At 36.2% G+C, this 27,472-nt stretch overlaps 1 protein-coding gene across 4 annotated transcripts; it reads right to left on the bottom strand.

Moving 5' to 3' along the window:
* Nucleotides 1–17,393: 17,393 nt before the first annotated feature.
* LOC149138514 (purple acid phosphatase 8-like) lies at nt 17,394–22,166 on the bottom strand. Of its 4 annotated transcripts, XR_016264387.1 has the most exons (5): nt 21,984–22,166; nt 21,657–21,813; nt 20,872–21,375; nt 17,698–17,807; nt 17,394–17,571 (listed from the first exon to the last, which is right to left on the bottom strand). XR_016264387.1 is itself a non-coding variant. In XM_089448025.1 (3 exons), the coding sequence occupies exons 1-3, from the start codon at nt 22,158–22,160 to the stop codon at nt 17,549–17,551; spliced, it is 357 nt and encodes a 118-aa protein (XP_089304151.1). In that variant the 5' UTR covers nt 22,161–22,166; the 3' UTR covers nt 17,394–17,548. The 4 variants fall into 4 exon arrangements, 2 of the variants coding, with proteins under 2 accessions (XP_089304151.1, XP_089304150.1); XR_016264386.1 differs by lacking the exon at nt 17,698–17,807; XM_089448025.1 differs by lacking the exons at nt 17,698–17,807; nt 20,872–21,375.
* Between the last annotated feature and the right edge of the window lie 5,306 nt (nt 22,167–27,472).

Raw genomic sequence — 27,472 nt, 5'->3', positions numbered from 1 at the left:
ACCTAATGCTGATCGAAGAAGGGGTAAATGGATTGCAAAGTTAATTGAATTTAATATAGAACTGAAGCCCACCAAACTTGTCAGAGGTCAGGGTCTTGCCAGATTGTTAGCTGAAGAAAATTTCAGAACATTGGACATAAACCTTATGGGCTTAATTTCAGAAAATGGTCAAACAAAATAAGAGGAAGCAGCTGAACCAAAGAGAAAGCAGCTAGTGGCAGAAAATCTAGCTGCTTGTGATTGGTATTCTGCAATAGTGAAATTCTTGCTGAAGCTAGAAATACCTTCAGGCCTTACTCAAAGTCAATTCAGAACTGTTAAACTTAGGGCAACAAAATATTGTATCCATGAAAATCTGCTTTACTGGAGGGATCCATCTTGAGTGCTTTTGAGGTGTCTGGAAAAAGAACAATCAATGAAAGTTATGCAGTAGTTTCATTCCAACATGTGTGGAGGACATCACTATTGGAAAACCACTACCCATAAGATTCTCAGAGCCGGGTAATACTGGCCCACCTTATTCTCTGATGTGTTTTCATTTGTTAAATCCTGTGACAGGTGCCAAAGATTTTAAGGGAGACAACAGTTGAAGTCCCTTCCCTTAAAACCAACACATGCAAAAGGCCCTTTTCAGCAGTGGGGCTTGGATTTCACTGGAGAAATCAATCCACATTCCAGTGGCCAGCATAGATGGATATCAGTAGCCAGAGATTATTTTACCAAGTGGATTGAAGCAATCCCTACCAGAAAGGATGATCACCATGTGGTCATGAAGTTTTTGGCAGAGAATATCTTCACCAGATTTGGTTTTCCACATAAAATAATCACAGATAATGCAACAGCTTTCAGGGCAAAAAGAATTGGTGGATATGTGTGATTCAATGGGCATTAAACTGGTTCATTCCACCTCATATTACCCTCAAGGAAATGGTTTAGCAGAGTCTTCAAATAAAAGTCTGATAAGGATAATTAAAAAGCTGTTGGAAGACAATAAAAAGAATTGGGATTCCAAGCTCAGGTATGCACTATGGGCTGACAGAGTAACCACCAAGAAATCCACAGGGAATTCTCCATTCAAGCTGGTATATGGCACTGAGGCTGTGTTCCCAATTCAGTTAACTCTCCCTGTGGCAAAGTTCCTGCAAGAAGAACAAAATGAGGAAGAAGATATGGCAAAGAGGATCACTGATTTAGCAGAGGTACACCAAATCAGAGAACAGCTGGTTGAAAAGTCTGCAACACATCAAAAGAAGATCAAGGAAGCCTTTGACAAAAAGACAAAATCAGATAATTTTCAGGTTGGAGACTTGGTTCTGAAGTGGGATGCACTGAAAGAGAAGAAAGGCAACCATGGGAAATTTGATGCTTTCTGGACAGGGCCTTTCATCATTTATCAAATCCAAGGGAACAATACCTTCATGCTGAAAAGCATGGGAGGAGAAACAGCTTTTGGTGGCCTAATTAATGGGCATTTTCTGAAAACTTATGTTGTTTAAGGTCTTTGGCTTTAAATTTGTAAATATGTTGTTTTAGCAGTTTTAGTGTAAGCTCAGTTAGACTCCATGCCCAATGGAACAATAGGAATTTTGATAATTTGTTTTTATCAGAAAGGCATTGATCTGTAGGTTCTTAAGACCTCACAGGGAGGATCTCATCCCTAGAAGGAGCCAGTGTTAGCTCTGCTACATGCTTCAGCATTTGGAGGACCAAATATAGGCCTGATCGAGTTGTTTATGCTCAAAAAGGATGTGCATTAGTCGCGCTTTTCCTACTCCTTCACTTCGTTCACACTCTCATAAACCCTGCTATCTCCATTTTACCTCTAAAACTCTGTGTAAGTCCATGTCCTTTCGATCCCTAGGCACTAAGTATTAAACCCATATAATCGTCTTCACGTAATCACGTGCTTTCAGCAGCCTTTTCCCGTCACATCCGACGAAAAAATGTGCGATTTAACCCCCGCCGTTCGATCATCTACTGCGCGATCCAACGATGATTGCATCCCCCGCGCCCGTAAAACAATTGCATGTTAACGCACATTCAAAGCGGTTTCTGTCCTGTCCCATCTGCCACGCATCGTCCGATAACTCACATCGCTGGCCTTTGTATGTTTACCACCCACCTCTGAAAAGTGGTGCGGGCAATACCTCTTACCGCCAAAACTATAGTCCCTGCGTGTTAACCCCCCATGCATCTCTTCCACCCGATAGCTGTTGGATCTGCCCACCTGAGATCCAACGGCTCACGATCGTCTGCTCCCGTTTCTCTCGATATCTCCCACTGAGCCATATCCTTCGTCCATCTGTGCGAACCAACGTCTGATATCTATCCTCCGCCCATTGGTACATCCTCCATGAAGTCAACACACCTTGGTCATGCCATGCTCCCAAAGGACGAAGGTGGCCTGCATTCATGTACTCAGCGCAGTAACTCCTCAACGACTGCGTTCAAGAGAAGTATGACCGAGAACGAAAAGAATGTGCCTCGAGTAGATCACAACAGTTATCAGTTATGGAACTTCTTCTATACAACACTCCACCTGTTCAAGAAGGACAACCGAGCAACAGAAAAGATCAAATTCATTCATTAAAGCAATCAGATTGTAGTAGAGACTCCATCAGAGAGTTAAAGCGGTTGGTGGTCCATTATGACCCCTCCACTCATAGAACAACAGAACATCTTTGTAAACAAACTCTATATATACCCAAAAAATAGATGTAATTAGGGTTGATGGTTGTAATTTTGATGTAAGGTTCAACTTTTGGAGATTGTAACTACTTTGATACTTGCAGTGTCTGGTCTTCACTTTCAGCTAATACAAGCTTCTTTTGTTGTTAATTGCTCACTTTTCATTTCTACTCTGTTCTAGGATGTGCCTGTTATGCATTTGTTCATGTTCTCTTGATATTTAGCATTAGAGGGGTTGTCATCCCACCTCTGTGTTGAAGTCTAGTATGTATCATTGAATGTATTATGCAGGTTTTTGTTTACTTAGTGCCAGAGAGCTGGCATCCTATCTGTGCATTGGGAAATAGATTTGCAGACCTCTTTATTGGTTGCAGCCAGCCATCACATGGTCTTGTGCATCTGTTGGTGTGATCAGTATTCTCCATGTACACCTAATCCTCAAACTGTGAGTAATTGGTGGTCTAAAGCCTTGTTGTCTAGGGGTGTTCACCCATGTATGGAGTTAAGCATAGTAGAAGTGGTTATCTGGCTTGAATATGCATCATTCCTTCCATTCATCCATTTCAAAAAAAAATTTGAGTTTGTAATGTTCCCAAGCATCTCTGAGATACAACCTAGGAGAGTTTCTTGGGGTAATAATAGGGTGCATGCCCCCTAAGCTTCGTTACATTCACTAAATCACTCGCAGTAATTAGGTGGATGAACTAGAGGTTGAAGAGACATTTCTTGTGCAAAGAGACCATTTAGGGATGGTGTTTGACTCGTAGCCATGTTTGAACAGGGAAATGAAAGCTGGTCGACAAGTTGCACCATTCTGCCTTCATGCGGGAAACACATCAACTAGAAAAGGGTGGAAACAATAGCTCCCATGTTGTAAACGTAGTCACGTCCAAGGAGTAGATTGTAATCTAGTGGCCCTTGGACTACCATGACGTTCAAATGAATGGTTTTCCTTCTCAAAGTTATAGGAAAATTTGGAAGGATCCCTAACGGTCGATTGGTTCCTTTGTTGAAGCCTGACAAATTTCGATTCTCAGGCAGAAGCAATGGCAAACCAAGTTCTTTCCAAGCAGTTGAGGAAAGGATACTCACGGAAGCCCCTTCATCTATGATAGTGTTAGACATGATCATTCTGTAAACTTGTACTATGATTTGGAATGGTAAATTAGATGGAAGGTCAGGTCCTGCTAGTAGATTCCAATCAAAGGAAACGACTAGATTGCTTAGAGGGGGGACTGAATAAATGGCTGAATGAATCTCTTGAAATGGGGAACTTCCCTCCTGTGGTAAAGGAATGGGTAGATTGCCCCCATGTTCATCAGACTCTATATTAACAAAAAGAATTTGAATGGTGTCGTTCTTGTTCTCTGTGGAAACTGTATCATCTAAAGGTGAACCTTTTGAAGGTAAGACTGGGTCAGCTGCCATCCCAACCTATTGAATTTGGTCCGATATGGACTCAGAGAGTTTATCTTCAATGATAGGCATTTCGACCGACAACTGAGGTATGTCAATCGGATTTTCAACTAGCGATGGACTTGCCAAGAGTTTCTTGTATCTAGGCAGAAGTCATTGCGGTGAAGCAAGACGGTTATCCAAGACACTTTTAGCTTTGTCCAGAAAAGGACAACGGTGAAGGGCATGATCGCCTTCACACAACCTACAAGGAAATATGAATCTTTGTTTTTTTCCATTGACTTCATTTTCACTAGTCGATGGTGTATGCTCAACATGATCGACAAAGGGTGATGACACTGGATGGTGCAAGCAGGGAGACCAGTCTCTCAAGATCTGTGGAATGCAATGACAATCTTGATGAAAGTGGTTTCCTTTGTAAATTACGCATGGAGATTTTGGTTTGGAAGGTTTGGTGTGCAGATTTTTGCCGGATGAGGCATGGTTGCCCCCTTGCTTGACTGGCTTATTCTTCTTCTTCTCCTTCCCTTTCATCTTCTTCTCAGTTACTTGGTTTTTAGTATCACTAGTTTCACCAAGCGAAGAGGAAGAAGGAGAGGGAGAAACAAATGAAGTAGAAGGTGAGGGAGAAACTCCAATATCATCTGGTTGCTAATTTGATTGTTGAGGAATTACGCTATTTTGAACGACAGAGGTTGAGACTAGCCATACCGACAGGCCAATTGTGATTCCTGGAAGGGATAATGTAGCCATGTATGGAGCACCAATATCTCCCCAAGAATAAAAAGGACTAGGATTTCCCCCAAGGGGAAATCCTTGATTGGTGGACTCCATTACCTCAACCTAAGATCAACGAAGGAACAAGGATGTTATTCCAAATTAAATAAATTTCAGGACATTTTGACACAACTTGCATTTTCAATTTTTAAGAGTTGAGAAAAAACTAAAGGTGACTCTAGTTGCCTTCGGTTTTTAATGAGCCTGAAGTGAAAAGTGCTCAGATGGACGTTTTCTTTTAGGGAGTAAAAAAGGAATGAAAGTGACTACTCTGGAAATCTAGACAGAGGGATTACCAAACCAATCGCAAAACTGCAATATACACCTTGGTGGTAAATTAAAGAGAAATTACAAGACTTTATGTACAGTAGTCAATCTTCCTGAAAGCTGTGTTTAGTGCATTGCGATCGATAGGGCGGTAGACATGGCTTCCTAACGATAAAGGATATTAGCCTATTGTGGTCTCCTAATATATACTCAATGGTACGGGGAGCACAAGTCTCTACTGGCGCTTGTCATATCAAAGAGGAGGAATCACCCAACCTTCGATGAAAACGATAGTTACCAGGCTTTACGATGTCGGAATACGTCTCTAGCCTAGACTTCTAGATGTTGTGCGTTAGGTTCCAAAGCATTTTTATGTTCATTGAGGTTTATTTTAGAGTCGATCTTTTTTAAGAAGTTTGTCTTTCAAGGGTCATCGTGTGATGTAGATGTAAAATTCGTAAATATGCATTCTAAAATCATAAACAGTTGTTTGTTTTTGTTTTAGCAATGAAAATCCTAGCTACTAAGGAAAGAAGAGTGTGATTCTTTCAACAAAGAGCAGAGAGCACACACTAAATACACTTTCCCTAAATCATTTTCCGCATGCAGTCTAAATGCAAATGCACATGCATGTATTCGTTTTTCCACTTCCTTAATGTGAGAATGCCAAAAAAGAAAACTAAGTATAGATCTAAACTATTTTCTTCAAAGCAAAACTTCAACAATTTGCTTTTCAAAATGAAACGAAGACTAAAACAACACTTTCGATTTCGAATGGAAAACTACTTTCCACACTTTAAATTTTGACAATTCAAATAAAATACAATGACAAAAGTACAATCAACTATCTAAAAGAGGAAGACTTTACGACACTCTTTTTCTTGACTCAAAACAACAGTTACGACACTTTTGAATCAAAAGACGACAGTTCGATTAAGCTACTTTTTTCAAAGGAGGACTGTAAAGGATGAAAAATACATAAAAAAACATTCACATTTATTGATCAATGGAGGCTGAATAATGTAAAGGAAGAAGGCTTCAACAACGATATACTAATCATAAGCAACAAAACTACTTAATAGAGTTGAAAACAAAGAAGAAAAAACCAAATTCCAGAGAAGGAAACAGTGTCATTAAACCACTGCACCTGTCCTTAAGGGAAACAGGGATGCATCTCACCTGTAACACACGGGAGGTGCGATGCATCCAGGCTGCCAGTTAGAGACAATACGATGGACCAAGGAATGAAACTGAGCTTGATTTTTGCTCAAAATTTGCAACTAAGTTCAGTGATTTAGGTTGAGCTATGATGGACAGTAAGCACAAAGTATAGGGGTATGATCTTATGAGGTTATTACGCTACCACAAGGGCACTTAGGAGTTAGATGTTTAGTTCATAAACCAACCCAGAGATTGACTGAAGCAGCGTTGATCTACTTTGTAGTTGGATAGCAAAAGCAATTCGAAGGCTAGCTGACTTAACTTCACGCTTTGTCTGTAGTTTATAAAGAAAACAACAGTAACAAACAAACAAACTATTTGCTCCCCAGCAGAGTCGCCTTTTTGTTTCTGGGAAAACTAGTGTCTATTTGATCTGCTAGTCCCACTAAGACGGGTAGCTATCTTAGAAACAAACAATTCAAAGTAACTTGTGTTTTCCTTTATGTATGATAGATAAGAGAGAAGCAGAGAGCACCAACCTTAATCATTCTCTTGGCTCCTTGCTTGTTTCCTCTCTCCTTTGATAGAAATTGTCACTCCTTTCTCACTTGTCCCGCTTTAAAGAACACCTGTAAAGGCCAAGCAACAAAACACCATCAAAGCATAGAGATATATAAGACCATAAACAATGCAGAATCAGAAGTACATTAACCATACAATTGCATTCACAAATACAAGATTCAAAAATACACAAGTATATGGAGGAAAACTCAAATAACTTTATTGATAGTAGGAGTAGAAGAGAGGATTACAACCCAGCTGTCTGATTTAGCATCATCCTCCCATCATGAAAGCCCTCTTCACCTCATGAGAAGCAAGATCACCCAACAATACAATGTCTCAAAGAGGAAGCAACAAAGCTTCCTTACAAATTACAAAATTCCAGCCTCTAGATCTCTCAGATGAGGGATCCATTTATAGATATTTGTAGATGGGTGAGTCAGCTTCTGGGTTTTTGATTAGTGTTATTTCACTGATAGTTCTTGGTTCCACTTGGAGATTTCATGATCTCTTACTCATCCCTGGGCGAATTCAGAGAGGCAAGTGTCATATGAGAAGTTTCTAGAAGATTCTTTGGGTTTCCACTTAGCAAACTCTCTTTGCCATTTGTCTACTCTCGCTCATCGCACCCTACAGAAGGCCTTTTCAGTATGCATTGAATCTCTTGTGTGTAGCAAGTGAGATGCATCGCAACTTGACCAAGGAGCAGTTTGTATGGGTCATGTTTGGCCAGTCTTGAGTAGTTTTTCAGGTGGAACTTCTGGGAAATGATGTAATCAGTTGACCATGATCCTTTAGGGTGTGAAACAACACTTTTATGGGTTTAAGAGCCCTTTGTTTATTGACATATAATATTGGGGTTGCAGTGCCCAAATATGTCTATAACAATTACATTAAAAAAAATAAAGACATATAGCTTTGTGGCTTAGTTTTTATATATAAATTGGTTTATAATGTTAACTTTGTAAAGTGTTGTTTAATTTTTTGTCAAACCAAGTTTAAGTCTCTGTCAGTTAGTTTAAATATAGCTAAATAAGATGGAAATAGTTGCACATATTAATAATAAATACTTATATGTTCAAACAATAAGAAAATCATATCTAAATAAGATGGAAAAATGTGCACATATTAATAATAAATATTTATATGTTCAAACTATAAGAAAGATAAGCACATTGTGAATGCAAGAGGCCAAAGATAATTAGATATAGGTTTAAAGTCAAAGACAAGAAAAATATGCAAGTAAATATGTCCCCACGATTTTAGGCCTAATAAAAAAATATGCAAGTTGTTTAAAAGCTATGGTTTCTTTATAAAGTAATAAGTAGGCTATCAATTATTTAACATTTTCATATTATATGTGGCATTGCATAATTGATTAATATTTTTTTGTTTTACATGAGGTCTCTTATATATATAGAGAGAGAGGGGGGGGGGAATCACATGGATGTGTTGTAAAAGTTCATAAAAGGTTGTACAATTTGTCTTAAGCTTTGATTGTGGTGGTGTAGGCTGCACTTTGAACTTATTGTATGATGGACTTGAATTTGTGTTCAAGAATTAAATTATTTTGTTTGATTTTTGTGGCAATTGGTGGTAACGGTGATTTATTGGGAAAACAATTTTATGACATTTGTTTCCTTTAGAAAAAAATGGAAAAAAAATATCATAAGAGAAAACCCTATTTTTCTTGACTTAATATTCTCTTATTAATATAAATCATAAATTAACACAAATTTATAACTCAAAATATTATTCCTTACAAATTTCATAATAATTTTAATTGATTATTTCCACTGAATTAAAAGAGTAGAAGTAAACTGCACAATCTTTTATTATATATGAGAGATTTTGTTTTCAACATACAAATATTAACCACTCATTAAATGCTTCTCCCACTAAAATAAATTGCAAATGGAAGCAAAACCACGTAAATGAATATCCATAATTTACTAGATTAAATTACATGTCGGTAACTCAACTTACTATTCCTTACATAAGAAGAAAAAAATTTAATTTTTAAACAAATAATTACTCATTAAATAATCAATAACTTACCAATACATTATATCTGCCCTGTCATTCAACAAGAATAATAATAATAATAATATATTAATAAATATATAATTTAAGTATTAAAATTTTTTATTTCCTAATCAATATAATTTTTTTTAAAATTCATATTGAAAATGGCAACCATAAATAAATTTAAATTATAAAACTTTTACCACTTAATTTCAAATCGTAAAACCATAGTGGAATTTGTTAAAAGTGCAAATTATATTATCATCCATAGCTACTTGTAGATCCCAAGGTGAGGCAATGCTATGACTTCCGAAATTCCTTCTAATTCAAATAACATTTTGTCACGTATTGGCAGGCTGACTACAGAACTTCAAAAAAGTTTGTAGTACATAGAGCATTAAAATTACTTTGATACTTTTTATGTTTGAAAAAAAAAGCATGTCTCAATTGGTCAAACTGGGATGTCAAGATTGAGAATTTTAATAAAAAAAGTAAAGAAACTTATAAATTATTACTTTGCTTTCCTGCACATTTAAGATGGTTTTCATTTCTTCAACAATTGTATGACGTTACCTATGCATTTTTTCAACAATTGCGCGATGTTACAAAGTGTATGAGGATTAATGTTGCACAAGTGTATTGAGATGGAGATAGCTCCAAGTCAATGAATATCCATGATTTATGGGCTTAAAATTACATACGGGTAACTTAAGGCATAAATTAGTTTTTTATTTTTCTTTATCTAACAACAACCTCATGGAATCAGTACTGTATAACAAATCATCACAGTGAGAATTTTTGCAAAATAAAAACATAACCAATAAAAAAACAAGAAAAAAAATTTATATTTTTTATAATATTAATTTTAGACAAAAATATTTTTAATTTTTAGTTAAATAACTTCAATGACTTGTCCAATGCATTATACCCGCCATGGAAAAAGATAATAATAAATTAAATAAACTTGACAATTAATAATAAATTAAATAAACTTGACAATTAACCTAATCTTTCATTTGAATCACTTATCATTACTAATCATGCAAATTGCTTAAAAGCTTTGCATAAATCAAGTTCATTTTATTGCTTAACAATGCTTAAACATGACGGTTAACAATGTTTCATATTATTTAAAACGGTGTAGATTTGTATTTTTCTAATTTTTAGTAAAATTTTATATATTTACGTGAATACTCTCCTTCCATTCTAAATTATAAAACACACTATTTTTACTGCAATAATATATTAAAAAAATTAAATATATCATTTTTATACATTTTATGTTAAGATATTTAAATTTTTATCCATAGGATTTAGAAGAGTTGGTTTGAGTTAAATTTAGCTTTTTATTGGAATTCATGTTCAAACCTCATGAGAGGCAAAAAGCCGATTTGAAAGAATCTGAACTCAACTTAGTTTATATATATATATATAGTCTTAATCTTATTCTTTTTAAATTCAACGTGTTTTAGATCCTTTAGTAACAGTTGGGTTAAAGAGTAGTGATAATATTGTTTACTCTACCTGTATGTTTGTTTCGGTTTCCAATAATTTCATTTTGTTAAAGATTTACAAAGAGAGAAAAGGAATGAGGAAAAGAAGCAGGGAGAACTTTAGACGATTTTATTTAGACCATGAATTTTTTAAAATCGTTTAAAGCGTAAATATATGAAATCAATTGGAGTATTTTGAATGCGGTGATAAATTTACCTGTCATGATAAATAATTGGATTCTTAAAGAGTAATTTGTTTCTAAATAACATGGGATTGTAAGGGAATGTTGTATATGCATATTTTCAACTTTTGGATGATAATGGTCATATTTTATTTTTAATTCAACATGTTTTATGTAACATTTTGGTTAAAGATTAGTGATGATATTGTTAAAGCTAATGGATATCTATTTTTGTTTCTAATAATGTTAAAGATTTACAAAGAGATAGATAGGGAATGATGAAAAAAAGTAGGGGCGACTAAATAGATTTTATGTAGACTATGATTTTTTTAAAACTAGCAATTGCATCAAATGTTGTAAAGGAAATGCTGTAAGGCATAAATTGGAGAAGAATCGTGACATATAAAAATGGATAAATTTGAGAAGAATCGTGGAATTGTTAATAATTCATCCTCCTCAATCTGACGGCCGAGATCACTGCATATTTTGGGAGTTCTGGAGGTGATATCAACCTCTTTCCCATTTGCAAACTACTAAACCACTGGATTTGCCTCCCTTCATCAGATGGTTGGATGATTGAAAAAAAGAGTTAAATAACAACTATAGGAAAGCAACAGGAAATACAAACAAAGGTTGATTTAAAGAGAAGGAAACAAAACTTTGAGATTGGTGATTTATTCATGGTATATTTGAGCAAATAAATATTTCCTAAATGGACTTACAACAAGCTAAAACTCAAGAATATTGGACCTTGTAAAATTGTAAGGAAAATTTCTTCAAATTCTTGTGAAGTGGAGTTTCCAAACAATATTCATGTTTCCCCAATTTTTAATGTTTATGATTTGTATTCCTTTGAGGAAACATGAAAATTTTCAGATGATGAATATTCTAGTCAAGCAAATCAGATTGTTGAATGGAAACAAAAACTACCCAAAGCAAATCCAAAGGAAATTGAAGGCCTATTAGATCGAAAAGTGGTGAAAAAAACTAGAGAAAAAGAGTACTTTTAGTATTTGGTGAAGTGGAGAAATCAACCATTGGAGGATGCTACTTGAATGATTGTTCCAGAGATTTCCAAGCATTGCAAAAATGTTCAAGAGATCGTGGATGATTTCATTCCACGGGGGTCTGATGCAAGAGCATCTTACTCATGAAATTGGGAAAAAACAAATGAAATGTGAAAGGAATTAGATTCCTTGATTTTATTAGTAAAATTAGTTTTTTTGAGTTCAAATATTAGAAATTTTGGATAGGAATTTTGCTAAAAAGATACAAAATCTTATCCTCTTTTGTGGATATAGAAGGAGGTAGTTTCTTTTACCAAGTTTAGTAAAATACACTAGATTTGTAGGAGGAAAAGTCTGAAGTACGCTTAGACATTGTGAAAAAAACTGGGAGATTGGATCCCTTTTTGGAAAATTCTAACATCTCCAAATTTTTGTAATGATAGAGGATAAATTACAAATATATTTATCTATTGATGTATGTACGCAGTTTTCTTTGAAATTCAGAAGAAAATAAAAATATATGCTAGCAATTTGTTGAAGATTCTGTCAATTGCAAATGTAATTCAAAATGTAAATGAGTTAATGTTGTTTACACATTCCAGCCATTAATGATATTACATGTTAGGTAGGATGTGGCAACACACATACCTTCTACTTTAGCATAATATTCCATAGCTTCTCAAGTTACTTTTGCAATATCACAATCTCTTATTTTTCCTATTACAATGGAAGATTCATTAACAATTGTAATGTTATGCAACATAGTCTGATGTTGACCAATATTACTCCCCCTTTCACTATATGTCATTTTCAGACTATTCCAAGCATCTTATAATGTGTTTAATGATGCAACCTTGGGAAGAATACTATAATCCAAAGCTTTTTGAATGTGAAACAATGTTATAGCATCATCCTTCCTATTCACAAAGATAGCCTCATAGGATACCTAACCTAAGGGTTCGTTAAACCCACTCAAGGGAATGTTCAATAAATCATATATTTGTAATTTGGTTTTCATGTTAATAGCCTAAATTTTATAATTTTTACCAATAAAAACACGTGGTAGTAGATAAGAAGCATGGAGAAAATCCATACTGATAGAGAGGCTTGCAGATAAGAACCAGTGGAAAAATCCATCATGGAATTTATCAGAAAACGTAACTACCTTCCAAAGTCAACCATGAAAAAGAAACTTTCCTTTGTAAACCCTTCTTATTTTTTTAGAACTCTTCGTGAATCGATATAAAAAGAATCACCTTTATTACCAATTTTTCACCAAATATTCATTGATTTAAAATAAATATTATTTAATATACCAAAATTTTATAAAAGATTTATCAAATCCTTCCATTAAAACTATTCTGAGTTAGAAGTTACAGATAAATTTACCATATTAACAAGTGCTGCATGCAGCCGGTAGTCCCTGCCTATATAACCGAAAAATTAGCAAGTTGCCGATGTCAAATCAACAGTATGAGACATTACCATTGGTACAGTTTGTGTGTACACAACGTCGAAAATGGAAATATATATATATGGAAATTGAAAAACATAAACGCTATATTATATCGGAAGTCCTATATATAAGTTTTTGGCATGAAGTAGCTTCCGAACATTAATATCTTAAAGCTACACTGAAAAAGCTTTACTTTCAGTGAAAAAGAATATGCATATCAAGACGGATACAGTGATTAACTAACGAGTTACCTTTTGATGCACAGGAATGACATCTGATAATTGATTGTTTAAACCAAGAGCAAGAGATATTCTTGAGTTACCATTTAAGAATATGTTGAAATAAGGACAACCTTGCTGCTGTCCACAGATACCAAATGTAATTTATGATAAAAATATGCAAAAAGTGTAGGTTTGGAGAAAGGAAAAGCAACTGACCTCTGACGAAGACCCATTCTGTTTCGCTAAACTAATCCGAACAAACCGAACAACAAAGCTTCAATCTGCCTTCGCCGAACAAACTTGCTATCTTCCTTGAAAGATCTTGCTGCTTGGATGGCGTTGCAAATTCAATGTGTAATTCGTTACAAAAATTTCAGTTCGAAGTAAAACATATATTTCAAGATTGTTAAAATATTTTAAATGGTTATTACCTGATGTTGCTCTGGCTCATGCCCATTGCAAGAGACATACGTCTGAATAACATTTATTGCCCAGTCTTTAGACCTGGCAATAAGATTGGATCACATCTGTTTAATAGCATGCAAAAAATTTAAGCAAATTGTACAGTTAACAATAAACAGAAACATAGGTAAAATAATACCAAATGCAATACAAACCTCTGCGGTGCTGAGCCCTCCTTTCATGGCTCCACGTTTGAGCTTCATTTGAGCTTCTTCTGACATGGGAGCGTCATCCGAACTCATTTTTCCTACCAGATAATTAACTACCTTATACTCTGGGATCACCCTTTTCACTGGTTGATATCTCTATTCTATTCCGAACAATCTGCAACATGATGTGCTCCATTGAGACAATGATGTATATATATATATATAGATATAAATTCTCCAAATATAAATATATAAACTTTAAAAAAAAAAAAATTTAGATTTATAATTAATATATAATATAATTTGAATGATGTAAATTATTATAAATTAGAAAAAACTTAAATAATTAATTTTGATTTATAATTTAAATAATGAAAATTGTTAAAAATATTTTTAATATTAAATTTTATGATAACAAATTTATGACGGTGTATAATGAAATTGAATTTTTTTCTAAATAACATTTAAACAAAAAAAATTGATATTATTATTTGTTTTAATGTGTTTTAAATTATTAATAAAAAGTAAATAATGAATAATTTCATTTTAAAAGAATTTTTTGAGGTTTATTAATTTGATTTGTGATATGATATTAGAAAAAATAAAAGGTTTATTTTTGTAGTATGATATTTGTGATGATTAACATGGAAATGGTTTAATTTTCTATACATAAATAAAAATGAAAAGTTTATTTATGTGATGATTATTATGGAAATAATTCAGATGTATAAAGAAGAAAATGATATTTGTGATGATTACTATGGAAATGGATTAATTAAATAAAAGGAAGGAAGAATTTTGAAATTTGCATTTGAAAAGAAAGGTTTACCTTTTAACATAGAAATAATTTAATTTTGTAAGAGAAAAGAAATATATATATATATATATATAGAAATATATATATATATATATATATATTTAGAAATTTATCTTTGTGATATGATATTTGTGGTAATTGATATGGAGGTGTTGTAATCCTCTCCACACATAAGAAAGGAAAAATTATTTTTGTGATTTAAAATGTGTAGTAATTAATAGATAATTTCATACTTTTGATAATTAATATGAAAATTTTCAACTATGTTCTATTGGATAAGCTTTAGTATTCGAACGACATGCAGCATGACACGTATTATATAACGCGTCCATTTCATATATGGGTACTTGTTTATCCACCACGTTTCACTCTGAAACAAATATTCATGTTCGAAGGGTACAATCACATAAAACTATTTAATTAGAAATTATTGAATAATTTATAAGAGTGTATTTTTTTAAAAACAAAATATTAAAATAAATTTTTAAATGTGCACTTTATTAATGTCAGTGGAACTTTCCAATTTTAGATCAAAATTCCATAAATAGATATTTATGGTTAAGTCTGTGTAATATTTAGACGATAGCTTTGCAAATTTTAAAAATATTTTAGAATTTAATGAGACTAACTTCCTACTCAAAATAATAATAAAGGTTTGGAAATTTACTAAGACCTACAGGTTTGGAAATTTACTAAGACCTACAATTTAACAAGATATCAAAACCTTGACCGATATTAGATTCCCAAGTCACCTAGGAATTAGGGTGTTGGAAGAACAGAAAAACCCCATAGCACTTATAATTTACAAAATTCATAGATTAAACCTATGATTCAAATAAATCCTAAAAACATATGCAAATAATGGTAAAGGTTTTGTATTACTAAGGCTTGCGGGTAAACACAACATTCAGTGTCTTCACCACAGGCTACCAGGGGACTGTGAAATGGCAACCCTAAAGGAGAACATCGGAAGGGCTTGGCCCTTGAGTATGTAGTAAGTCCGAATGTGTAGGATCGAGAAGCAAACCCAAGCCATTTGTGGTAAAATCACCACAGGCTACCAGAGGACTATGAAATGGCAACCCTAAAGGAGTACATCGGAAGGGCTTGGCCCTTGGGTATGTAGTACGTCCGAATGTGTAGGATCCGTAATGGAATTCATGGCCCTTGTACTCAGTCAATAGAAAAAAAACAGAGGCAATAGGCCTAGTACAAATAAAATGCAGAGTCAAGACCAGCATCTTTATATGACAATGGCAATTTCTGATGAGTCGGTGTAAAAGAAAAAGGAGGTAGGCCTCGTAGAAATAAAATGCAGAGTCGAGATCAGCACCTTTATATGAAAGGGGCAGGGAAGTAATCGGGGCAGGGAAGTGACTTCACATCAAGGAGTGCTTTAATAAAGCACCCGATCACCCTCTATCCAAAACCCATGTACATTTTGTTTTGAAAATTGAAAAAACTTTCCATATCATTTTAAATATATTTTCCAATGCCATTGAGTTCTATGACCAGTGCTCTCTAATTTCAATGAAAGTTTATTTTTTCTTTAAATGACCCATTGTGTTTTTTTGTTAATTGTTTTAAATCCTGCATGGATGACACTAATGTGTGGTTGTCATGTAATTTTCATGAATATACTCTCGACCTATTCAGATGCTTTTCCTGATAGTTCATTTTTATATCGAACTCTAAACACTAGGCTATTTAAGCATTTAAGGAACCTTGCATCCCTAACAAGTATTCAAGGCCTTTATAGTTTAACAATGGTTCTAGATATCCTCAAAGTTTTTCTGTTATCTAACAAAAAAAACCTTCATAATTAAAAATGTTATGCAAAATTCATGTCAAAAGATTGTCAATCCCAGTCTAGTTGCAAAAATAAATTTTATGGATATCCCAAACAATCTATGAACATAAAAGGCCCTGCTTGCAACCAAATTAGCTGGTAGTTAAAAAAAATAGATACCAGGAAATGAGATCTTCGAATGTCACTGATTGTGCCAGGCTTGCGAACATAAGTGCTGGTGTAAATACGACAAAAATGACCTGTTGAGAAGCACAAACAAAAAAGCCTATGATTATTTAAGTAAAAACCTTCATAGGCCACTACTCTGATCTTGAATGAACAGAATTACTGTGTAGACAACCTTTTCCCCTTGATTGTACTTGTATCCTATGGGCACAAGTACCTATCATATTTTCTGTTTATTTATTATTGTTTACTTTCACATGTTAATTATTCCAACTACTCTCACTAAATAATTCTGTACTCCTAACCGTATTATGTTAGAACATGCAAGGCTACATCTTGATAAGAAGTAGCTGGCAAACTAGAAAGAAGCAAAGCCAGCAAGCATTAGAAGTTCGTGTATACCATGGTAATAGCTATCCTTCAGTATGTTTATGCAGAAGGTTACAATTTACAAAATATACGACCTTTTACGACTAGCAATACCATAGACTTGATGACAGTTCTCATTTACAGCACACAATTCCATTTTAATATGTATGTAAAAATGTAATATGAATATTGGATATCTCAGAAGCCGCAATCCTTTACCTTATTCATATGTTTTAGACAAGCTTCAGTAAGCACGCCAACATACTGAGTTGACAGAACGGCTCCAAGACCACTTATCAGAAGAATCTTCACAACTGGCATGGATGCCACAGTTAGAAGGTCCCAGAATGCCATACTGTTTTCTAAGTTCTTCGTTCTTTCTCCTGAGGTTTTTGATGAATACTATTGGCAGTACTCAGAACCAATGCCTCTCTATGGTTTCATTCATTTGCAGTAACTCCATACTAAATGCAAGCTTTTTGTATGGCAGGTGAAATCCCTTGCTAAGCCACTGTGTGAAGCTCAATAAACGGGCAGCAGTATTCCTGTAAAAGAGAGATTAAAAAGTTAGCTTGCTCTAAAACCAGGATGACCTGTCAAAGAAAAAACTAAGCGACCCACTTTTTCATTTTATGAAGGAACAGAGTGAACAGATTAACATGTTAGCTTACTCTAAAACCAGGATGACCTGTCAAAGGAAAAACTAAGCAATCCACTTTCTCATTTTATGAAGGAACAGAGTGATAGCAAATTTCAATCCTTGTAATCCAAAGATTCCAAACTGAACAATGGAAACAGAAAATTGGCATAAGTTACTTCCAGATAGCCCTTCAGCTTCGCAGGGCCAAACGACCATGCAATTTAGATCGTGGTCTAGCATTTACAGAAATTTACTTTAAACCTTGTTTCCAGCATACTTGTATCAAAGTTACAATCCAATCAGAGAAATTTACCATAACTGAAGCAGAGATAATGGTTAGAGACCCAGATTTTCTTTCGTTTCCTCTGCTAATACTATCCACCGTACTCTGTGGCAGGGGAGGATCCGAGCAACAGGGGAATGGAGCCTTAATCACCATTTGAGCCTAGTGAGCCCGACTTATAAGATATTGTATAGCCTACTGATAAGTCCAATTTTCTTAGATTCTTGAAAAGCTCCAAAGACCATTTTAAAGAGTTGCAAGAGAAATGACAGTCATCTCGAAATACCAACCTAATGACAAGAGTTAAGAGTAAAGAGGCTCAGATAGTCCAACGGGGAAATTACGAGAGATCTGAAGTATACAGACAACTAGTATTCTTTGTCCCAATTTCGCAGAGTTTCACAAGCATGAAGCATCTTAGAAGATAAGCGACATCCAATGATACCACTAACTTTGCAACTTATAATTTTGAGATTTACACCAGGATTGTCTTCTTTCTAATGGTGAAAATGCCTATAACAATTCCTAGTTTGAGAGCCAAGTGCCCAATCAGAGCAATTTACAGGCGCTGAAACAGGGATGATGCCCCTATCGTATTATCTTAAGCTGAAATTCCTCTCTAGATACTCGGATTTTCTTTCACCTCCTCTGCTATTACTGCCCACTATACTCTCCTATACGTTGTGGGAGGAACCTACCAACAGGGGATCAGGGCCTTCATTACCACTTAGCCTAGTGAACCCTACTTATAAGATATTGTATAGCCTACTGATAAGTCCTATTTTCTGAGATTCTTGAATAGCTGTAAAGATCATTGTAAGGATCGCAAGAGAAATGACAGTCATCTCCAAATACCAACCCAATGACGGGAGTCCAGAGTAAAGACGCTCGCACAGTCAAACGAGGGATTTACTAGAGATCTGAATTATATAGACACCTGGTATTCTTTGTGCCAGTTTCAAACAAATGCAGAGTTTCGCAAGCATCAAGCATCTTACAAGACAAGAAACATCCAGCGACACCACTAACTTTGCGACTTAGAACTTCGGGATTTACACTAGGATTATCTTCGTTTTAATGCTAAAATTGCCTCTAGCGATACATAGCTTGAGAGCCAAGTGCCCAATCAGAGCAATTTACCCGAGCTGAAGCAGGGATGACGCTCCTCTCCTATTATCTTAAGGAGAAATTCCTCTCTAGAGACCCGGATTTTCTTTCACTTCCTCTACTACTACTGGCCACTGTATTCTCCTGGAGGAACCCAGCAACAGGGGATTGGGGCCTTAATCACCATTTGAGCCTATTGAGCCCTACTAATAAGACACTGTAAAGCCTGCTGATAAGTCCCATTTTCTGGCATTCTTGAATAACTCCAAAGAACATTGTAAATGATAGTGACAGGATTGATAGTCATCTCCATACAGCAACCTGATGATAAGAGTCGAGAGTAAACGGCCCACACATGTCAGAGAAGGGAATTACGAGAGATCTGAAGTATATAAACAACTGGTATTCTTTGTCTCAACTTCTGACAAATGCAGAGTTTCGACAGCATGAAGCATCTTAGAAAACAAGTGATATCCAATGATACCGCTAACTTTGTGACTTAGAGCTTCGGGATTTACTCTAGGATTATCTTCTTGCTAATGGTAAAACTGTCTATAACAGTACATAGCTTGAGAGCCAACTGCCCAATCGGAGCAATTTATTTATCGGAGCTGAAGCATGGATGGTGCCCCTGTCCATTTTCCTTCACTCCCTCTGCTATTACTCGCCACCGTACTCTCCGGGAGGAATCCAGGAGCAGGGTATTGGGGCCTTAATCACCATTTGAGCTTAACGAGCCCTAATAGTAAGACACTGTAAAGCCTACTGATAAGTCTATTTTCTGACATTCTTGATTAGCTCCAAAGACCATTGTAAAGGATACCAAGAGGATTGATAGTCATCACCCTACACCAACCTAATGACAAAATTCAAGAGTAAAAGGCGGACACATGTCAAATAAAGGACTTACGAGAGATCTGAAGCATATAGACAACTGGGATACTTTGTCCCAACTTCAAACAAATGCAGAGTTTCGACAGCATGATGCTTTCAATCTGAAGTATATAGACAACTGGGATACTTTGTCCCAACTTCAAACAAATGCAGAGTTTCGACAGCATGATGCTTTCAAACAAATGCAGAGTTTCGACAGCATGAAGCATCTTAGAAGACAAGTGACATTCAAACAAATGCAGAGTTTCGACAGCATGATGCTTTCAAACAAATGCAGAGTTTCGACAACATGAAGCATCTTAGAAGACAAGTGACATCCAATGATACCACCAACATTGTAACTTAGAATTTTGGGATTTACTCTAGGATTATCTTCTTTCTAATGGTGAAATTGCCTATAACATTAAATAGCTTGAGAGCCAAGTGCCCAAAAACTTCTATCCTATGTATTACCCTGAATCTGTCTTTACTGGACGAACCATTAAGGACAGCTGGACCTATTTCACAGGCACGGATCCATGGTTTTGGATTGTGACTAAACTTAAACAAACTAATACCATGACATTATGTTTTCAATATTATCCCTATATTCTAATAGTGGACATCTGTCTCTCCAACATAGTATGAGTTTTTCTGCTTTTAATCTGATCCAGAGCTCTAGATGATCGAGTTGGTACCGAAAAACAAGCGGGCACAGACTGCAAATCACTCTCAAATAGCCAATTGCTTGAAAAGCATAAGTAAAACTAAATACCGATCTTCAGCATTAACGAACCACACAGTCTGAAATTACAGGCCAATAATTGCAAATTTTACAGGATTGTAGCGCTAAATCCTAATCTGTTATAATCTTCTCTTTCATGGCAGAAAATAATTAAGAAACGAAAATGAAAAGCGAAAATAATCCATTACAGAGCAAACCTGCATCAGAGGAGACGAAATCCCCGTGCATTGAGAAGTTTGCGCCTCTAAACGGGCGAATTTGCTTGCCCGAAGAATCATATATCATCTAAATGAAATGATCTGACACAGCTTTAAGTAGGTGAAGCATGCAAAGGGAATCGATATACAACTCTGGTTTCCACGACATAAGATAAGACACTGAATGGTGGATTCTAATTATTTAGAGGGTAGCAAAAATGATCTCGTCGTCCTCGTGTCCTCAGATATAGCAAGCTCAATTGCTCAGTAACCACAATATCCAGAAATCTGGTGGTTATTATTGTGTAATGTTAATAGTAATTGCCATTGCTATATATACACCACTATTGCTCAGTAAAAACACTATTGTGGACAGCATTTAATGAGGGTTAATGATTTAACGGCATTAATGAGCGTGAATGATTGGTTGCACAGTATCCCGGCGTTTCAGAGAAGGATCCAACTGTGACAGTGTATCTCCCCTGTAGTTGTGGTTCCCAAGTACTGCCAATAAAACCCAAATTTCAGAATTCTTTATTAAACCTATGCCTTTAATATTCACATTAACTTCAAATATAAAAAAACCATGCCAACGAGTTAATCCAAGAACAATCTCATGCCCATGCTCGCAATGCAGAGGGCAAACTCAATACTGGTAAGAAACTGCTTAATAACACGCAGTTTAATTAGGAATTTGCAGGGTCTGGTGCTGAGAGCTGTACCAAGTTTCTCTCTTTCTGTAGTTCTATATAATGGAAAAAAAGTATGATAACGACGATAAGTACCCAAATGCCATGGCTTCTGAAGGCTACTGGCGGTATAAATGGCAGAGAATGACTGCTCAAAGCTTTGATCATCTGTTCCATTCAACCCATCTTCATAAAAATTATCTCCAGTTGAAATGACAAAATCGATATTCAACGGTTGGGCGATCTTCCCCATCTGTTACAGAGTCAGATATTAAGACATTATACATTTTAATCAGAAAACTCCAAGCAACTGCAGACAAACAATTGAAGTAATGAACAGCGAGTATACATTTTAATCAGAAAACTCCAAGCAACTGCAGACAAACAATTGAAGTAATGAACAGCGAGTGGGAGGCAGCGTGCCTGTGCAGCAACTTGGGACTGATTGTATAAACCTTTTCTGCCCCAGTCGCCCACCACAAGGAATTTGAGAGGATCGGCAGCCATGATACAGTTGCTGGAAAGTAGTAGGAACGCCATGGAGAACATTAAAATGCAGCGCCAGGAGTAGTGTAGGGCAGCTTGAAGCTCCATCGCCATTTTCAGTGGAGGCCTGAGAGGTGGCAGACGGTGGTAGCCAGCTGCCTGAGAGGTGAGAGGTGGCAGCTGTATAATAAACTTTGCATGCGCCTAAGTTTCATGTTTCCAGACTTTAGATAAAATATAACTTGTCACCACATTTTTAAACGAGCCATCCAAACTTTGGTTAAAAAAAAAATTGGATTTGGAAATTCAGTAACCCGGCAATAAGACCTCCAATATAAAACTTTGGATAAAAAGCAAAAAAACATCCAAGCTCTAAAATAAAACTTTGGATAAAAGGGAAAAACATCAATTTAATGCTCCGGTCAACTCAAATTAATAGAAAGTCAACGCCTGATCGAACGCTATTAGTCCCAGGCAGGGACTAATAACTTCGAAACATTCAAACCTTGACCTTGATGAATACAATGAAAAAATTAGATTTTCAATTCACCCAAGTTCCATAAAGTGGGAAAAAACTCAAGGTCAACGTGCATGTTGAACCATCTCGGATTTTACTGACTCCCTGATTGTCACGCCCCCGAGTCAGTCATACCATTCGAGGTGTCATGAAACACCAGCTAGACTTCCATACTTAGAATTTTCTTCCATCTTCCGGACTCTGCCTTCCATCCACCAACACGTCCATCATATTGATATGTCTCTCGCTGAGTGGTAATACAAAGGGTCGTGTTGCTTGGGGCCGTCGGCCATTCGAGCCGACCTGCCCACTGGTTGTAACACCCCTTTCCGCTATTTACATGAGTCGGACCATTGCACTTCCGCCCATCCACTATACGTTGAGTCAGCCTGTCGCAACACCTCCACTATGTCGCTCCTCAAGATGGTTGTTATGACTCACTAGTGTGTCGTGACACTTGTTCAGTCGACCCGTGTTCAAGTGTGGGTGCCCTGCCCGGGTGTGCACCCCTCATCTTGCACTCCGAACCCCTATCACATTTAATTGAACTCATGTCTCGCCTATAACTGATCTTCGACTTGCATGTCACCTTTAACTGAACATCCATAGGACACACTCTCCATCTACATGCCTTTAATTTAACATTCGTTGGGTGCATTTTCCATCGACACACCTTTAAACAGACACGATTTAGTCACATGTCTATCGCACATCACGGGCACGCCCGTACCCACAACTCGCGTAGGTGTCACGTGCGCCTAGTTGGGCGCTCGACTTTCCCAAGGGTCCTGACATCCTCGCCCACCATGAGTCATTGTCATCCTGAAAAATATAATTGATCGTGCCAAACCCTCTTTAAACTCTGGAATCTCCTTCTTCCATCTCCAGAATGAATTGTTCATTTCCTAAGCACATCCTCTGGTGCATCCTTCAACTGAATGAATAAATCCCTCCTCGTCACACTCCCAACTCCTATAATTATGAGATCCAATATCTTGTCCATAACTAAGTTTGGTCTATCCATAATCATGACTAGTCTTGTCTTTTATGTTGTCCTCTAAGATGATGTGCATCATGTTTACATCTCTCTAGCTAACTCATATGGAATAACGAATTTTTCGAACGCTTGTGGTTCGGTAGCTCCAACTCATAAGAAACTTACCCAACTCGCTTCTTCACCCAGAATTGTCCTTAATACTTCCTTGTCAAAGATCTCTCAGTCCCTTTCGTTGGCTGAAACGGATCTCTGGTTATCCTAAAAAAACCATGTCTCCAACATCAAAGTGTGCATCCCTCCTATTCTTATGTGCCCATTTCCTCATTCTCCCTACTGCGTCATGCAGGTCTACCCGTGCTAACACTAAAGACTCCTCCCATGTTCTCAAGAATCTCTTCGCATGTGGACTCCTAAAAAATTCTCTCGTTAACACGGTGTGTGGAGCAATTGGCATCTATTCATTGACCAACTCAAATGGACTATACCTAGTTATGGAACTCTTCTATAAGTTATGGCTAAAATGAGCCACATCCAAGAGTTCAGGCCAATTTTTATGATCAACCCTCACATGATGTCTCAAGTAGTCCTCCAACAGTTTGTTTATCCATTCAATATTCCCATCAGTTTGTGGATGGTAACTCAAACTCTGCAACAAATTTGTCCTGACCAACTTGAAAAAAGTTGTCCAAAATCTTCCTGTAAAATGCAGATCTCGGTCAAGAAACGACACTCAAAAGCACTCCCCAATACTTGACAATGTACTTGAAGAATAACTCAAAATTATTCTCATCTCCACAAGGTATCTTCATCGGAATGAAGACGACATACTTGGAAAAACAATCTACAATGACCATAATCCCATTATACCCCTGCACCTGTGGTAACTTAGTGATGAAGTCCATAAAAACACTTATCCAAGGTCTCTTTGGAATCACCAAAGGCTGCAATAATCCTCCCTATCTCTATTTATTTGATCTGACCTACTGACAAATGATGCATGTATTCACATACTCCTCTACATCTTCCCTCATCTTCTCCCAAAAATATCTTCTCTCCAATAATTCCAAATAAAGACGACGCCCTAGGTGTCGAACCCATGGAAAATTGTGGCACTCCTTCAAGGGGTGCCTCCTAAGTCTAGATGACTTCAAAATGTAGAGTCAGTTCCATAGAACAAGAGTCCATCTAGTAGGAAAAACTTCCTAGTCTTCCCCTCTTTCACTTTCTTCAGAATGCTCTTTGCATGAATATCTATCTCCACTCTAGCACACAGTCTAATACGCATATCACTGGGCATATGAACTCATTGCCTGCTTGGTTCAACACAATTTTCCCTCTCCTCAAGTGCAGCTAACTATCCCTTCCTACTGAGGCCATCTGCAACTGCAATGAGTCTAACCATCCTATATTCAATAGTCATGTCAAATTTCGCCAAGCAGTCCTGCTAATGATCCTACTTCACTGACAAATTTAGTTGGAATGCAAAATAATGCACCGCAACATTGTCAGTCTTAACAACAAATGACTTCCCAATCAATTAGTGTCGCCATACCCATAAACAGTGGATGATCACAGTCATCTCCTTCTCATGAACTAGATATCGTTGGTCTCTATCCTACAACTTCTAACTCTCATATGCCACTGGATGTCCATCCTGAATGAGCACTCCCCCAATCATAAAATTGGAAGCATCCATGTGCACCTCAAATGGTTTCTCAAAGTTAGGTAGCTTCAGAGTTGGTGTTGTAACCATCATCCTCTTCAACTCATCAAATGTTGTATGATATTTCTCCATCTAATTTCATCGCTTATACTTATTCAAAAGGTCTGTTAGTGGCAAAGTCACCTTGGAATAACCCTCTACAAACTTTTGTTGGTAGTTTGTCATCCCCAATAAGGTTCTCATATCATGGATATTCTCTGGTTCAGCCCAATCCTCAATCGCCTCCACCTTGCTCGGGTCCATCCGTATGTGACCTTGACCCACTATGTGTCCAAGGAATGGAATCTCGGTCTGAGCGAACATACACTTTGACTTCTTCAAGAACAATTGATTCTTCCTCAGTGACTCAAATACCAAATCCAAGTGCTTCTTATGATCCTCCATGTTATCACTAAATACCACGATGTCGTCCAAGTATACCACTACGAACGAATCCAAATATGGATGTAAAACATTATTCATCAATGTGAAAAATGTAGCAGGGGCATTGCACAACCTGAATAACATGACAAGGAACTCAAAACTCCCATATCTCGTCACTATCACGGGCTTCTTCTCATCACCTTTTGTTAGCCGCACCTAATAATACCCATGCCTCAAATCGAGCTTCGAAAACACTCGGGCTTTTGCAAGATTATTAAAGAAATCCATAGTAAGTGGCAAAGGATACTTGTTCTTAATCACTTACTTATTCAGTGCACGATAATCACAACACATCCGTAACTCACTTACGTCCTTCTTCTTCTGAAACAACACGAGACCACCATACAAGGACCATGAAGGTCATATGAAGCTTGCATCAGCCAATTCCTTCAACTATCGCTTCAACTCCTCCAACTCTGGCCCTGACAAATGATAAGGAGATTTTGCTGGTGGTTGCTTCCCTGACTCTAGCTCAATGTTATGGTACACTGCATGTCTCAGTGGTAGTAATTTCAAAAACTCATTGGGCATCAGATCTGCATATTTGGCCAATACATTGAAAATCTCGGTTGGAATAGGCGTCCCCACTCCATCATCATCCTCAACCTCTCTAATAGCTGTCGCATATGTTTCAACATTCAAATCTCACATTGTCCTATTCATACTTATTGCAAACACATGTTGCACCTTCACTTCCTTACTGTGTTAGTGAGAAAGAAAAGTCCACATCCTTGTGTCTCCAATCAACATAATCTCATCACAAAATGGTACAACAATTACCTTATTTCCCTTCATAAAATCATATCCCAGTATCATGTCAAAATCATTCATCTCCATAACCATGAAATCCAAACAACGCTACGAAGCGCTTAATCACGCTCCATTCTCTATAGTGATGATAATCTAATGAGTTCCCCGGTGAAAAGCGCTAGCCTATACATGCCCATCCTACACAAACCAAAATTTTTCACAAATCACCACTTTAAAAATATGTAGAATTCACATGAATTTTATAAATATATTCTCAAAAAATATCTTTTAAAAATAATTCAAATTGACAAATAAATGCCCGAAATTATACTTTAACATGTTTGAAAATTGGTCATACCTTACTAAAATATCATTCGTACATCGATGATACTATTTCCGGATTGAGGTTGTGGTCGACATTTCAAGCATCTACCGTATCAATCAAACAGGAAAAAATTAAACGTTTATTAACTTCCACCAACTTTCGACTTTAAGTTTCACTCGTAAAATTTTAACCAACCTCCATCTCAACTTTTAAAGTTAACCCTAAATCCTTACCCCTCGATGACAACCTTTTTAGATTCACTTTAATCTAAAAAGTTTAACCAGGCTTCATCTTTACTTTTAAAGTTAACCCTAAACCGTTACCCCTCGATCACAACCTTCATCTTCTTCACATTAATCTTCACCCATTAATTTGCCCACTTCACCCATGCGATAAGTGCGAAAGCCCGGTTAAAACGTCACAATTTTTTAATGTTTGTTTATTGGTTTTTATGAATTAATTTTGTTAAAAAAAATTATTTTAATTTAAGGTGGATAATGATTTGTTTATTTTTTTTAATTGATGGTTTAGATTGATTCTCAAAAGAATATCTTCAGTGTATATTTAGTTTTAATATTTATCAATCTCTGTAATGTAGAGTTTGTTAACTTGTATTGATTTTCAATAAATTTTAAAAATTTGATTCCTGCCATATGCTCTCCCACCATTTTTTTAGGGATTTGAGATTATT

This window comes from Pinus tabuliformis, chromosome X, assembly GCF_031772625.1.
Source record: "Pinus tabuliformis cultivar Carrire ecotype Pingquan chromosome X, CPIR1, whole genome shotgun sequence".
Lineage (NCBI taxonomy): Eukaryota > Viridiplantae > Streptophyta > Pinopsida > Pinales > Pinaceae > Pinus > Pinus tabuliformis.
The sequence above is the reverse complement of the archived record's forward strand: the minus strand, read 5'-3'. Positions and strand labels throughout refer to the sequence as shown.